Source organism: Ictidomys tridecemlineatus, chromosome 9, assembly GCF_052094955.1.
Source record: "Ictidomys tridecemlineatus isolate mIctTri1 chromosome 9, mIctTri1.hap1, whole genome shotgun sequence".
In the NCBI taxonomy this organism is placed as follows: Eukaryota; Metazoa; Chordata; class Mammalia; order Rodentia; family Sciuridae; genus Ictidomys; species Ictidomys tridecemlineatus.
Genome location: NC_135485.1, coordinates 108,681,949 through 108,698,281, shown reverse-complemented (window position 1 = coordinate 108,698,281; position 16,333 = coordinate 108,681,949). Strand labels below are relative to the sequence as shown.

The window sequence follows — 16,333 nt, the reverse complement described above, 5'->3', positions numbered from 1 at the left end:
CTTTGGTTTTGGGGGTTCGGCTTACTTGCCTTAGAATGCTATTCTCCAACCCCATCCATTTACCTGTAAATGCCATAATTTTATTCTCTTTTAATAACATGATGTCATTTTGTATAGTCATTTGACTCTTGGAAACTAAATTTCCTATAAGTGAATTTCAAGATTACTTTCAATTGTACTCTTGTTTATGTTGTATACACATTAGAAGGTCTTTTAATAACTTGTGCTTGAAATATTTACTTTCTAGATGGAAGTTTAGTTTGTAGAACTTCCTATATTTTAGTACTACTAATTTTTATACCACTATCTGTTCTCTCCTTTAGGGTGGAGTGAGTGGTTTGACTGGAGAGCTAGAATTTGGAGAAAATGGAGGTAATCCCAATGTCCATTTTGAAATTCTTGGAACCAATTACGGAGAAGAGCTTGGCAGAGGTGTTCGAAAAGTAAGCCCAGACACATTTTAAAATATGCTTTTTCCTATGACTTTCATGATTTGCTTGACTTTCTCTATACAATTTGATCACAGCACATGTTAAAGTTCACATTGTAGTTTGAAAGAGAAAGTGAGGGGAAGGTGAGAGAGAAAGTCCGTGAGAATTAGTGATTGAAATGATTTTAAATATTAAGTATTTAAGTACTTAAATACAGAAGTATTAAGCAGTAAATTTTATTTATGCCTCAGAATAATTTAAAGGAAAATATAATCTAATGTGTGCCTAGGGAAATGATATTATTGCTCATTCATTATAATGATAATTTTTATAAAGTGTGAGTTTCATATTTATATAATGCCTAGCTGTTTGATTATTAGTTTGTAACATGCACAAAATCAGAATAATAGCTTGGATATATTTTCTATGGTAGGACAGAAAGACTACAATAAAATGTGACATTGTAGTATTGCACCGTCTATGTGTGCAGTATAATAAGTATAAAAAGTCGTTGGAAATAAACTCTTGTTATATACTACAGATCATATAAGAAGCAGCTAAGTGCCAATAAAGGATGTCTCATGAAATACTTGGACAATAACTTTCTGAAGAAGAAATGTAAAAGCCCTAGGAGAAATGGCTTTTCTGTAGTTTGGATTTGCCATTTTTATGTGTTTTTGGTAGGGATAAACCTGAGGTGATTACATTTGCATTCAGAGCTGATAACTATAAATTTCTAACTCTATGGAGTTGACTGCATTGAGAGTGTCTCTTCAGTAGGTGTTTCCTTCCAGGGCTGGTGTAAGATTCAGAAAACCTGGACAAAATGAAGTTAGGACTTGTTCTTCTGGTCAATAAACATTCATCAGAAAATTTATGCTAAGTTGAAACTATCATAATACATTTTTAAATTTTTGTTTTATAGTGAAGAATAGCAAACATATAAAAAGCTTTATGAAATACACCAGTGTGATCTCCACACAGATTAGATTACAGAACATTTCCATCACTGAAAAGGTCCCATCACTCCTGTTCAATCCCTAGTAAGGATGACAGTTTGCGTGGCCTGGAATATCACATAAGCAGATACTGTAGAAGTCATTTGTAACTTATTTTTTTTCCTCAACGATTTTTAAAATTTTTTTAGTTGTTGATATACCTTTATTTTTTATTATATATGTGGTGCTGAGGATCAAACCCAGTGTCTCACACATGCTAGGCAAGCGCTCTGACACTGAGGCACAACCCCAGCCCTCAATGTATTTTTTTTAAATGATACAGTCTTCTTGTTAGCAGCAGAGTTTTGGGGGTTTTGTCTGTTTAATTTGTATTCCTCAGTGGTACTATATCATATAAATATAAAATGGCATCTTTTAAAATTTTATTTTCTGTTTATTGTTGACATGAAAATAATATTAATATTATGTATTGACTTTATATTTGATTACCTTGCTCAGCTTTTTAATTCTAATTATTTCTTTGTCCACTGAAAATTTTCTTATCATCTGAAATTAATGAGCGTTTTTATCTCTTCTTTTGTAATTTTACACTTTTTATTTTTCCTGTCTTAATATACTGGCTAGAACCTCTGAGAAAATGTTAAATGGAGATAGCAGTATCTTTGGATTGTTATCAGTCTGAGAGAAAAAATATGTTAACATTATACTAGAACATAAGTATTTTTTTCTTTTTAATAACTTTGACCAGATTAAGTAAATTTTAATCCATTCCTGGTATGCACATAATTTTACATGAAAATTGTGTTTACATGACATAAAATTATCATATTTATATTTACATAAAATTATATGATTTGCTCTCATATTGCTTAAGGTTGTTTCATTTATATTTTTGAATGGGGTTTCCTAAAATTGTCCATAATGTTAGATTTTGATGCTAAGATTATGCTCTACTTAACCTAAATGAGTTAGTAATATGAACCATCCAAGAACCAGATCCAGGATAGAATAACTGTTTTTGCAATTAGCTTTAATTAATGGGAGAAATCACAGTGGAGTGGCCATGTATTTAAATAGCAACCACAGAAAAGTAAAAATGTGAAGAAGGTAACATATTTGTGTAGTAATTAAATGAATTTGTGATGGTGAAAGGGAGAAATTTTAGGATGTAAGACTTGAGTATATATGAATGCTCACAGACCAAGCCAGGAGAGAGGAATAGATGAAGATATAGGATCATTGATAGAAGTCCAGGAGAAAAAAAGAGAATTGTATCTTATCCAGAATTGGATGGACTGTTTGTACTTATGAATGGAGGGGTCCATATTTTCCAGAGTGATAAGAGAGCAGGTAAAAAAACTATTAGAGTCTGTAAACAAGTCAAGATGGCACCTGGCATTTTGCCAGAGGGAGTGGTTTGTGAAGTAATCTCCATTAAGTGTGGAGATTCCTTATTGGTTGACTGCTGTATCTAGTTTATGTTAATTAAGATAAGCTGTGTGGAATGTATATATATATATATATCCCTCCTGTCCTACAATAAACGGCTCCCACTCCTGCTGCATCAACCTTCACAAGTTCCTCCTCACCCCCCGGTTATTTGCCCCGCCAGCCGGGCTTCGGCAAGTAACAGTGGTACATTTGAAAGCAAGTCTTCACTTTTGGAAGTTAAAGGAATGGTCTAAACTATATTATCTTTTCCGGGAAAAGTAAAGAATGGGATTAATTTGCTAAGGAGGAAAGAACATTGGAGAGCCAGCAACTTGGGGGGGCTGAGACAGGAGCATGGCAAATTCAAGGCAGCCTCAGCAACTTAGTGAGACCGTAAGCATCTTAGCAAGATTCTGTCTCAACATAAAAAATAAAAAGGGCTGGGGATGTGGCTAGGTTGTTAAGCACCCCTGGGTTCAATCCTAGTAACAACATTAAGCAAAACATGGAGATAATAAAGCTGGAGACAGATTTGAAATGGTTGCTGTGGCACACAGCAGAGAACTGATTAGGATACAAGGAAGCATCACCAGGCCAGGCTCTTGACCCCTATGAGGTTGAAAAACTCACTATAGCATGAATCTCCATGATTATGTATGTTTGCTTGGCAACAATCAGCAGACTGAATGAGATTGGATTAATGTAAGCTTGAGGTTTCATCAAGTTGTTTTGTTTTGTTTGTGGTGTTTTTGATAGCACAATGAGGCAATGAAATCAGATTTTGGCAAGATACAGTTGAAGTGGCAAAGCATGAAATCTAAATTGAACATGAATAGCGAGCAGTAAAGATAGGAGAATTCTCAAAATAGAGAGAAAGTGAGGCTTAAGAGAATAGAGCCCTCAATGTGTCTAAAGAGCCTATATTTTAAAAGGGATTAAGTGAGAGCTTCAGAGCCAGGAAGTAGTCTTTGGGGAGAGAGACTTCTGAATTTGTAATTCTAAGAGGGGATGGTTTCCAGGTGTTCACCATGTCATGCTTGGCAGAAGAGCCCTTCATTTAGCCTTCTAAGAACATTGTGGTTCAATGTAATTGCTTCACCCTCCTTGCTCTGAATTCAAAATCTGTAATTTATTCTCTCTGCCAGTAAGGTGACAGTGATTTATAGATACCATATCAAGTCTGCTTTATTGTTAGGAAATATTAAATAATTCCTGAAATTTTAGTTGTTTGAGTTTCTGTGCTTCAGCTCCTAAACTGGTTGGAACTGCTCCTATGAGCTGGCATTTTATAGACACTATGTGAAAAGTACTATTTTGCACCAAATATTTACTCATGGTGTCTTTTACATTGTTGACACTTTTTTTGTATTATTGTTTTAAAAATTTTTAAACATTCTTAATTTTTAAATATTTATTTCTATAATGTATATGTTTGCTACTAATTTGTAATTTTAATTAACTGCTGAATTGACAAAAATCCAAATCCAATTCTCAAGTAATTGTAAGAACATTTTAAAATAGTTTTGGGATTGGCAGCTCCATTTATAAATAGGGCAGTTGATTCATACAGGCATTAACACATATAGTAATGTTTTCAAAGAGACTTAGCAAGGGAAAACATTGCCTTGCAAATGGTTTTTTTTTTTTTTTTGCAGTATAGACTTACTAGATGTATGCCTGAAATTAAGGTTCCATTCCCTGTTTCTCCATGTCTCGAGAAGAGTGAATGGCTTTCCAATTGATGAACTGTCAAGTTGTCAGTGTTTATTCTGCTGCCAGTGGCTAAGTGTACACAATGCCTGCAGCCTTATCACCTCAAGCAGGGATACTGTCAGATCTCATACACTAAGCAGAGTTTTGTCTGTTCAGGATTTGACCAAGGGTTCAGTCCTAAATTTTTGACTAGTCTGTGCTTTCTTGGCATTATATGAATGAAGGCTTCATTTTTCTGAATTTGTTGAGAATGTGAAAAGGATTATTTAATTTTCACTGATGCTGATCAAAATGAAGAGCTTTCCTGCTCTGATATTTTCTACATGTTCCTTTACTTTGATGTAAGCTGTTTCTTCAGAAAATAGTATACTGAAGCTACTAGCACACCATGTATCCTTGAGATAAATTCAGGTGAAACTCAAAGCCAAGTTTAGAAACCATCAAGATGTTCTGTATCCTTAAACTCTGCAAGAATATAATTGTTCCTGTTTATGTCCATTACAATATAGAATTTCGAAGGAATGATTTAATTCTAACAATATCAAATATAACAAAATTTTTTATAAGAGCTAAATATTAAATTACATAACTTTGCTTTTGAAGAATCAATATATGCTTTTTCTTAGAAAAGGAATGCAATATAACAGCTTTTTTACTTGTCTGAATTTTCTTTCTTTTGTTCAGTTGCCAATGCTACTCGCATTTTACTGTGAAGACTGAGTTCTAGCATTAAAATGTAATACTCTAGACTTAATGTCTTTGAACTTTATCACAAACAAGAAAATAAAGCTAGGAAAAGTAGATTAAAGCTAGTTTCACAACCTATCTTAATTGCATAGTAATGCTTAGTATCTTCATAAAAGTGTTTTCTCAGAAGTTGATGAAATAAAATGGTACAGCAGAGATATTTTAGCTCCTAGGTACAATGATTTCTCAGATAGATTTAGGATCTTTATTCAGGTTCTCCAACATTAAATTCACAAATATAAAATCTACTGCTTTGCATTCCCAGGCAAACATAATGTACTATTTTCTCAAAGAGTATTACAAAATTGATGTTGGTCCGTTCTTAATAAACTAAGTTGTTTTAAAATGTTGAACTCAGAGGAAAGAATAGCTTTGCCATAAAATGGCCAAGGATTAAACATTTTACTAGTATTCTTCATCATTTGTTTATATTCTGATTCTAGGATATCTAAAATAACTTTTTTCTTTTCATACTATCCCACTATGTTTCTGTGTAACACTGTTTACAAATTGATAGTATATATGTACATATAGTTATGTAAATATCTTCTTATATGTACATTTGTAAATATTAATTTACTTGTTATAGTCTATCTTTCCATTATCATATAACTCCATAAGATAAGAAATTCTGTTTCTTCCTATTCCCCCCACACATGATAAACAGCAAATGCTCATTTAACGAATGAAGGAATGAATATATATATATATATATATATATATATACTAGAATCCATTGGATTCTTCTCTGCCTTTAAATACTTATCAGCCATATTTTTTCTTGCACATAAATTAGTTGTTGATAAGCCATATGAGAATGTGAGTGTATGATAATAATCCTTTCATATTTTTATTCTCAATGTCTAGCAGACTTGGGCACTGGGTCAACAAAAATATAATCAATAATTTTAATGGTTATTAATATGTGTAATTTGTTTGGAAGAGTTCATAGAGATAAGAGAGATAATAGGTAGTTAGATTTGTTATTCTTAAGAAAAATGGCAGGACTCATGAAAGTACAAGCTAATTAGGACTATTGGTACTTGTAGTTCAATATCATTTCTAACCAGACTAGACTTATTATGTTATGGTAGAAAAGGGTGCATAGCCTTGTCAGATACACCTAAGTTGAAATTCTGACCCTGTCACTTGCTGAATGGTTTGTCTTCAGACTTCTAGCCAAAGTGAGTCTCTATTTCTCAATCTGTAATAATACATATGTGTCTCTCAGGATTGCTTTAAGGATTAAGTGAAATAATGTTTATAGGTTAGATAATGAGGAATATTTAAAATATTGCCCATTTGTAAGAGGACAGAAGCCAATGCAAGAAATAAAAAGTCTAGTGGTTGTTCTTGTAAGAAATTTCTATGTGAATGAGGTAGGGAAAGGAATTTCATTTAGGTGTGACTGACAGAGCATTATCCATGACAATCCCAATGTTAGCATGAAACCCTAACCTTTTTAGGTTTTTTAATGTTTTTTTTTTCCTGGCCAAAATTCTATAATTTTATTCATCAAAACTTGGAAATATAAATCTCTATAGTTATATGGAAAGTTAATAGCAGAGACTCTGGGGGTAAACATGTCCTACACAAACTTAGTCTTTATACTTTAAGTCTATCATTTGGAAAATCTGCCATATTTATTTATTGTCACATTTCAAATAATTTGTGTCTTGGAAGTTTTATATAATTAATAGAATCTATAAAATATTGTTAATAAATATCTTTTATTTTTCTCCCATTCTCCTTTGCATATGGTATACAATCATAATAAACTTAGCTCTGTCACTTTTATTTGGATGTATCTTCAAGAAAATATTTCATACCACAAAGTCATGTGATTGATATTCACTGTAGTACTTTACAAAATTTCCATTGTGTGAGACTTTAAAATCATTGATCCCAACAATCTCCTGATGAGTAAAGAAAGTCTGTGCTCTTAAAAAAAACATACTGTGAACCAGATTATTTATGCTTCAGAGGAAGCCCATCTGCCATCACTCCAAAGCAGAGGAAATAGCTGTATGCACTGATGTTTCTCCAGTGTAATGCAGTGGTACTTACCTCTACTGAAGAACCACAAATAGAAATTTCTTAGTTTCAGCCACAAATAGAAATCAATGTCCATGACCCAGTATTGGTAATTATCAAAGGAATTTAGATTAGGAATATATCAAATTGAGAAGCATTTGCTCATATAAACATACTTTGACAACAAATATTAAGTGGTAGATACGAAGATTTATTTCAAAGAGGTTGTATGAATGTGCAGATGGTAGTAGTAAAGGCTCAAAAAGTGAGTCATTTATCCATGTATGTTGGAAACTCACAACAAACTAATTTACTGTGCAGTGACATTTATGGCATGGTAGGTTCAATTGAACTGTAATCCCAGGGGCTTATCTTTGGACCTCGAATTCTCTGCCTTTTCTTTCCTCTGAATTTCTCCATGGTCTGATTCGGATCATTTGAGTATATATCTCTTGTTCTCTCAGGCTTGTCTGGCTTCCTCAGGGGATTATAAATTCTCCTTAACAGGAAGAGGATTTTATACAATTGGAAAGACTACAAGTAATGAATATTGCTGGGCATATAATATGACAAAATTTACTAATAGAACTTTCATACTTATTTGTTTGGTGCAGGAGTGATGTCTTTCATTTAGAGTAAAGAATATCATGTCTATGTTGGTGATAAAATGGGAATTATAAGAGGGAGTAAGAGGGTAGGTAAGATGGTGGAATAAGACAGACATCATTGCCCTAGATACATGTATGATTGCACAAATGGTGCATCTCTGCATCATGTACAACAGAGCTTCTACTATATGAGCTTTTAGTGAAATGATTGTGCTCCATTTGTGCACAATAAAATGAAATGCATTCTCCTGTAATGTATAACTAATTAGAAAAACCAAAGAAAAAAAGAAAGAAAGAAATCCTCCTTTACGGAGAAATACTTCTGAAAGTTAAGATTTCTTTACCTTTTATTATGCCTTTGAAAATATGTGTAACTTATGGCCAAGCATAAACATTTATTTCAGGCCATGGAAAAGGAAATCTCATTTATTTTCTGCATATTAGTTGTATAGTTCTGTATTAAGATGTTTTATATTTAAAATCCCATGTATAGTCTGAGGGAAGAAGATATACGTCAAAGTAATTTAGACTTTGCAAACAAGTTTTCCTGCTTGTGATTTCAAGTACACTTTATCTTCTAGAATTAGCATTCTATAAATTTTCACTCCAATACCACCTAATAGTGAATAATTCTGAAGCTCTGTTTTATTAAAGTGGTAAAATAAGTCATTTTGTTTATTTTCAAATACTATCTGTGACACTAGAATATGCAATTTATATCTTATGTTATTTGAAGCAGGACAATACCATTTTGATAATTTTAATTTTACATTAGGATAAGAATATCTAAATTAACTTTATAGTATGGAAATTTTGAATATACTATAATAATAAAACTCAAAATTCTTCCCATAAGCAGAAGTTATTTTTAATATATGAAATGTGTCTTCAGGTGATATTTATTAATGAAAGTTTCAAAGAATTTTGAAAAAGAAGTCCTAAAAATTACAGATTCATTTTTCTAAGTTTTAAAATTAATATTTGACCAATATTAACATTTCTTCCCTGTAATATAGGGTTATTCAGAATTTTTATAAATGAATAATAAGTGTAAAGTAATTTATAGTTACAAATTTTCATTTATCCAATAATCTTCTCAAAATGTACAAATTGTTTCTTACATGAAATTAGTAGTCAGGCTGAAATCCAAATAACTAGCTATTTACTAACTACATAAATGATTGAAAAAGTAATACACTTTTTTTGTTTTTTCTTTTTGGTGGTGCTGGGAATTGAACCCAGGGCCTTGTGCATGCAAGGCAAGCACTATACCAACTGAGCTATATCTCCAGCCTTATACTTTTTAATAAAACTCAAAATAATCCATAAAAGCTTAAATAACAAATACATAAAATGTCAAATTTTGTCAATTTTTTGTCAAATTCCAAAGAATTCAGAAAAGCAGGGTTTCAAAGTGATAGTTAAGTATTTTTTTTATTCTATTGTCTCTTAACATCTTTTTTTCATTATCAACTTTATTTTCAAGATTATGTACTTTGTATTCATTGTCTGAAAATCTGTCTTCCAAATGGCCTAGCCTATTGGTGATGCTTTCCATTGAATTATTAACTTGGTTTATTGATTCCTTCATTTTGAGAATTTCCTATTGACTTTTCAGAATGTCAATCTCCTTATTGAAGTGATCTTTCACTTCTTATATTCTCTCTCTGATTTTACTCCTTACATCATCTTTTATCTCATAGATTAGTTTAACTATAAACTTTTAAAATTCCTTCTCTGATATTTCCTCCACTGTGGTGCAGGTGGAGTCTGCTATTGATTAATTCTGATTTGTTTATTATTTGTGGGGTTTTTTTTCTTTCTTTTTTTAATTTTTTTTTTAGTAATCTGTAGCTTTCCAGTGCCTCACAGATTAGGGGGAGCCAAATAATAGCAATGACCTATGCATACAATATATGTACTAAATTAAGTACTTAGTTCCTATTTTGACATCTGCAATATTAATTTGCACAATAAACAAAAATGGTGGGATCAACAATTTCTATCAGTAAAGACAGTAAGTAATCATGAATTATGTCAGGCATAAAATCAAATAATAGGTGTTATCTATGACCTCTGCTTTATTAATTGTTGCTATAGCATTAGTGGTGGGGTCTGGCATTTTATAAACCAATTGATGATAAGTTAAGAATAGTTAATTAGCCAGATATGGTGTTGTATGCCTGTGATCCCAGCAGCTTGGGAGGCCAAGGCAAGAGGATCTAGAGTCAAAGCCACCCTCAACAATGGCAAGGTGCTAAGCAATTTCAGTGAGACACTGTCTCTATATAAAATATGAAATAGTGTGGGGCATGTGGCTCAGTGGTCAAATGCCCAAGTTCAATCCCCAGTACACCACCCCTAGCCAAAAAAAAAAAAAAAAAAAAAAAAAGAATACAGTTAATTAAAAGGAAAAAAGAAAAAGAAGAAGACATTAGGGGATAGAAAAGAGTTTGTAATTTCAAAAGATGAATAAGACAGATGCAGAAGGATGTAGCATGTGTTGTTTATGAGGATGGAAGAGGGAAAATAGAAATAAAAAAGGAAGAGTGAAAGAACAATAGAATTTGGCTGTTATCAAGAGAAAAGAGAGAAAGAAAAATAAGAGAAACAGTTGTAAAACAGACAATACAAAACCAAACCCAAATATACTAACCCTCAGAAAGCAGAGTAAGAAAAAATAACTACCTTCAAGAAATGCTAGAAATGAGAACACAGAAAAAAATATGTATAAATGTCCATGATTAATCAGTACATACTCAAAAGAATATTTTTATTCCTAAATGAAGTCTTATTATTGAGGTGCATATTATTAATTTCATTGATGATCATGTTCATGTAATTTAATGCCATGATTCCACATCTAAATTGTACTGTCTTCTCTTTTCTGTCTACTTGTTGAGACCACAAACATTATTTGAAGAACTTTTTTTTTAACTTCAAATTTTCATATTCAATAGGTTCTCAAATATCTTTTCAGTAAATTTCCTATGGATAAACAAAGTTACATAGGAAACTATGTCTGTACAGAACTATTTCCAATATGGAAAACAAATGTTTGGAAATAAAGATGCTCTTTTAGTAATTAGAGGCACTTTTATTAATCATAGTAATTTATGTGCAATAAAAGGCTTTTACATTTATTGGCTGTGCATTTTGATTTTAAAACTTCATTAAATATGCTATTTCAGGGTTACTAAACTCCATAATAACAGTGAAATAGCATTTCTGAAGTTCTTTTTTAATAATCAAAATTAAGAAATGAATCTCACTTTTTAACATAATTCAACAAACAACTTGGATTAATATAGGGTGTGCTTTGAAATGCTTAATTAGTAAGATGAATGCATCTAGCTGAATATAATCACCGTGAGTAAGTGACTTGATGCTCATGAGGAGAAAAGCACTTATCTGCTAAAAAATTTTTGAAGCATTTCTTAATCAGAAGCTATGGAAGGTTTTAATACTCTGGAGTACCTGAATAAAAGTAGTTTTGTGGTTTAAATGGAAATGTATTAGGATCACTTTGCTTGAGAGTTTCTTCTTTTGATTCTTTCAAGGTTGATATGAATCTATATTCCAAACTAAGATGAGAAATCTTTCAGTCCCGGGCTCATGCATTTCAGAATGTCTGATTATAGCCATTTGGAACAATAGTATGATTTGAATAAGTGTACTTTCATTAAACAAGGAACAATATCTTTATAGGATTATGGAAAATTTGTCATAGTTCTTCCTCTCATATAGGAAGTGTTGTACTTTTTCCTTCAAAAAGAAAATTGGAACTGGGCATTTATTCTTGAGAAAACACAATAATTATAATGCAGGGTTTGGGTTCTCACCCTATGTGATATTTATTTGTTGAACATAATATAATCTCTATTTAATTTTCTCTTCCTCTATCATTCTAGCAATCTCAATTTATTAGAAACTAACTAATAAAACATTCCTGGTTCCTAGATGTCATTTCTTTTCTATCCTATTGATATTAAATAATTTAATTATACAACAGATTATTTTGTTTGACATAATCTCATTAACTGTATCTACTATAAAAATAATTGCATGAATATTTTATTCCTTTTTAAACATATCTGAATGTTTACAAATAGATTTTTTGTTGTTTTTGTCTACCCCATACATTTCTGAGGGACGGAAAATTAGGAAAAATAAATAGAAAATGCTTGCAGATGCATGGTTCAATTAAAATAAATTGATGCATATGAGAGTGAGTTTAAATTTCTGATAAAATATTTTCATATATAATTTTGAAGTAGAGTTTTTTAGCTAAATTATTTTTTTGTCATTATGTAGTTACATAAAAATACAAAGAGGATACTATGCCATGCCAATCTTATTCTTTCAAGATGAGATTTGGGTTAATTATGGCCTAGTAAGGTTAGCACTCTACTGAAGGATAAAATCACAGTTACATTCAAGATCGTGTAGAATCATCAGACAGTTTTGAGGGCTCACTAATGGTAGAGTAACATTTTTAGAGAAGATACAACAGATAAATTGTGTGTTAGTCAGCTTTTCATCCCTGTGACCAAAATACCTCACATGAATAACTTAAAGGAAGAGGATTCATTTTGGCTCACAGTTTCAGATGTCATTGGCTGGTTCCAGAGCAGAAACATCTAGTGTAAGGGTAAAGTGGAGGAAATCTGCCCAGCTACTAGTAGCCAGGAGCCAGAGAGAGAAAGAGAAAGGGAGATGGAACAAGAAATATATTTCCAGAGCAGTCCCCTAGTGACTTTTTCATATTAAAACCATAAATTGAGAGATGATACATGGTGTATATCTTAATAGAGAAAAAGAAGATAAACAGAAAATCCCACATAAACCAAATAAACACTGATATGATTTGATGTGATTTGTCAGCCAAAGGGGCATGTAATGGAAGCTTGGTCCCAGTGTGGTGGTGCTAAGATAATGTGATCTGTAAGAGTCGTAGAGCCTAGAGGAGGGTACTTAGGTCATGGGACTCTACCCTCATAAATGAGCGACTCAGTGTTACTAGATTCACTTGGGACAGTGGGTTTTTATAAGGTAAGGCCATTTCAGTTTTTGGCCCATCTGCATGCACCCAATCCCTTTTCCCATAATGTTGCCACATGTCAGCCCTCACTAGTTTGAACCCTGTAGCCATCAGAAGCTGAATGAAAAAAAACTTCTTTATAAATTATCCAGTCTCAGATATTTTGTTAATATCAATACAAAATGAACTAAGATACATACTACTATATTAATATATACAGAGATGAAAATGGGCCAGATATTTTGCATATAAGTAATATTATCCTGTGTGCTATAGCTTAATAACAGGCATACAAAAATTGTCTGATACTGCTTTGGATCTTATGCTTAAATAGTGTCATAGCATTATATACAGAAATATAAAATCATTCAAAACATCAAAAGAGAGTGTCATACTTTCATGTGGACATTTTCATTTTATTAAAGAGTCTAAATATAATGACAAACATAAAAAAGAAAATATAAAAATAATTTTGTATTTTTTTGTACATGTGGGACAAAAATGACATAGCTGTAATTGCAGGAAAGATACAGGTAGTTTAACAATTTCATATTAAACCATTATTAAGTAGCAAAAGAAAAATGAAGTTCATGCTGGATGATTGGAAATACAGAAAATTACACATATGTAATGCTTAAAATTCTAATCTTATTAATCTGATTTACTTAATGATATTAACAATAGAAATTACATATAGATAACAAATATTCAAGAAACTAACCAATTTTAATTATCTGATTAAGCCTGGTTATTGTAATTGAGGTCTCATTGAAGAAAATGAATTATGTATCTCTAATACATTGCAATGACTGATGTATTTCACTTCAATAGAATCACATTTTGTTTAAGAATGGTATCTAATAGAAAATAAAAAACACTGCTTTCTTCATTAGTCTACTAACAGAAATTTTAAAGAAATGGTATAAACTTGAAACTAATCATTTTTGTAAAAAACTATTTTTATAAATATTGAGTTTTTGTGAATAGAAGGAATTTAAACCAAGAAATAAGATAAAATGTGTTTCTTATTATGTTTAATTAAGGATTATGTTAATATTAACTACTTGCTAAAAAGAAGTGTTAGAAATAGAATATCTCAGTATATTTTATATGCCTGGTTTTAATTTTTGCTAGCATTTTATGTGTATTTTTTTCTGCATTATATAGTAAGAACATAATTTTTGAATTATAATATGGTATGTAATTTCCTCTACTGGTAATTCTTTTTCTTACATTAACAAAGCAAAGGAACAAAATAGAATCTTCCTCATTGTTTATTTCCATAAAATGGATTAACAATGTAAAAATATTTTAAATTTATTGAATTATTTCCTATGAATATGAAACATACATACATTCGATAAAGTTTTAGTATTATTAATTTCAGGCCACACTTTTAAACATATTTTTATGTGGAAGCATGAAGTTCTTGATTAAGAAGATAAAATTTGTTATGTTTGAATACTCAAGGCTTTACTGTCAGAAGAAGGAAGCTAATGTCTGAATTAATGCAAATAAATTGGACAGAGATAAAGGCCAACCTTTTCTCTAGCAATAAGAAAAGAAAATGGCAATGATAAAATTGGCAAAAATATTTCCTAAGAGAAGATTAGGTGAAAAAGAATTAACGATTTTAGTTGACTGCAAGGTCAAAGGAGGCAATAATGTTATAAGCCTGCCAAAAAGCTAATGAAATTTATTGAAATCATTAAGAAAATTATGTTGCAGAAGAAATCCATGAAGGAATTAAGGATCTGTAGTATTAAACAGAAGTCACATCAACACTTTTTTATTTTTAATGGCATCCCCATGGAAAATGAAATAGAGACATTTTATGTTATTTCATGGGCATGTTTTAAATCAAAGATTCAAATTTATAAGCAAACAAATATGGCTTTGTGCATGGCTCCTTTAGTGCATGATGGCAAGATTTGAAAAGCAGAAGAATGATGTTCATTCTGACCCAACGTATCCATATGGTGCTTGATAGTTTTGCTATTAGTTAAGCAGTGCCACATGTACACGGCAGCTTTAAAAACCACCCGGACCTGAAGGATGATGACTTTAAGGTGTAATTAAACTCTGCAACTAATGCATGAATTTGTTCACTGTCCTCTGTGTTCCATAAACAGAATATGAGTGTGTAGCAGAATTTAGGAAGACAAGGTCAGATTATAGTGATCTGCTGAAAGTACATGACCCCAGGTTAGGAATATGTGTAAGGACTGCTTTGCTAACTAAAGTTACCATTAAGCCAGAGGTGCCAGGAAAGGCAAGTCCTCAGAGAATGGAAGAGAAGATCAAATAAAGAAGAGTTCAACAGATATATTTCAAATTGAGCTTAGTTATATTCTCAGATTGTAAATATTTTCTCGGTTAATGTTGTATGAATAAATGAAAGAAAATACAATGATGATAGGAACAGGCATCTGGAAGGTAAGTGACCTGAATGCAGATCACCAAGACTGTGAACTGTAAGGGGCATTAGCTTGTCATTAGATTATCAATGAATAGTATTGCTATAAGTATAAAGCTCCATGTTAATCACAATGAGAACTGAAACTAAGCGTACCCGTCTTTCACTAGCTAGTTTTTCAGTGCTCTACAGAAATAGAATGCTCCTTTAGAAAATAGTTTTGGATGTGTTCCTTATTTTGATTTTTGAACTAAATTCACAGATTCATACAAATGTCAAATCTTATCAAAGGATACACTTTATATAAATTTACAATTTGTCAATGATATTTCAATAAAGAAACTTAAAAAAACCTAATTGTAGAGCCAATTAAATATCTTTGAGCATAAAATCTTATGTTGAAATTTTTATGCAAAGCCTTTGATTATCAAGATGTATTTAAACGTGAAGGAAATAACTAAGACATCTATTCTATGTTTTCACTCTGTTCCATGCAAAAAATGAATATTGTGATCATATGTGACATTCAAAAACTATAGCTATGAAATTATTCTAGTTTGAAATATGCTTTAATTATACATAAAGCATGATTGCTTTAGAATTGTGCTATAAAAGGCACTGGTACTTTGCCTTTCTTGGAAAAAAATGATTCTTGCTAGCACTCTGATCAACTACAGTTTGTGGTTTGTTAGAAAATAAATTATGCATTATTTTGGGAAAAAAAGTTTGCTTTATAATCTAAATTGCTTTTATATTTTCCATATAATTTGTATAAGATCTGATGAGATTTATTATATAATATCACATTTTAATAATTAAAACACATCTATTGGGCATATTGCCTACAATCTTTTCTCAAAAATCCAAGAAAACCCTGTAATGAGGAAGAAAAAAAATAGAATATTTAAAACAGAAGAAAGATATCGAAGGGTTTTGTTTGTTTCTTAGGAGAA

At 31.3% G+C, this 16,333-nt stretch overlaps 1 protein-coding gene across 4 annotated transcripts in view; it reads left to right on the top strand.

Moving 5' to 3' along the window:
* Grid2 (glutamate ionotropic receptor delta type subunit 2) overlaps positions 1-16,333 on the top strand; it is a 1,411,364-nt gene that overhangs the window by 869,929 nt on the left and 525,102 nt on the right. For all 4 annotated transcript variants that reach the window (XM_021734724.3, XM_078021917.1, XM_005337550.5 and 1 more), the window contains exon 8: positions 324-443. In XM_021734724.3, coding sequence (XP_021590399.1) covers positions 324-443 — 120 coding nt within the window. The remainder of the gene's footprint in view (positions 1-323; positions 444-16,333) is intronic.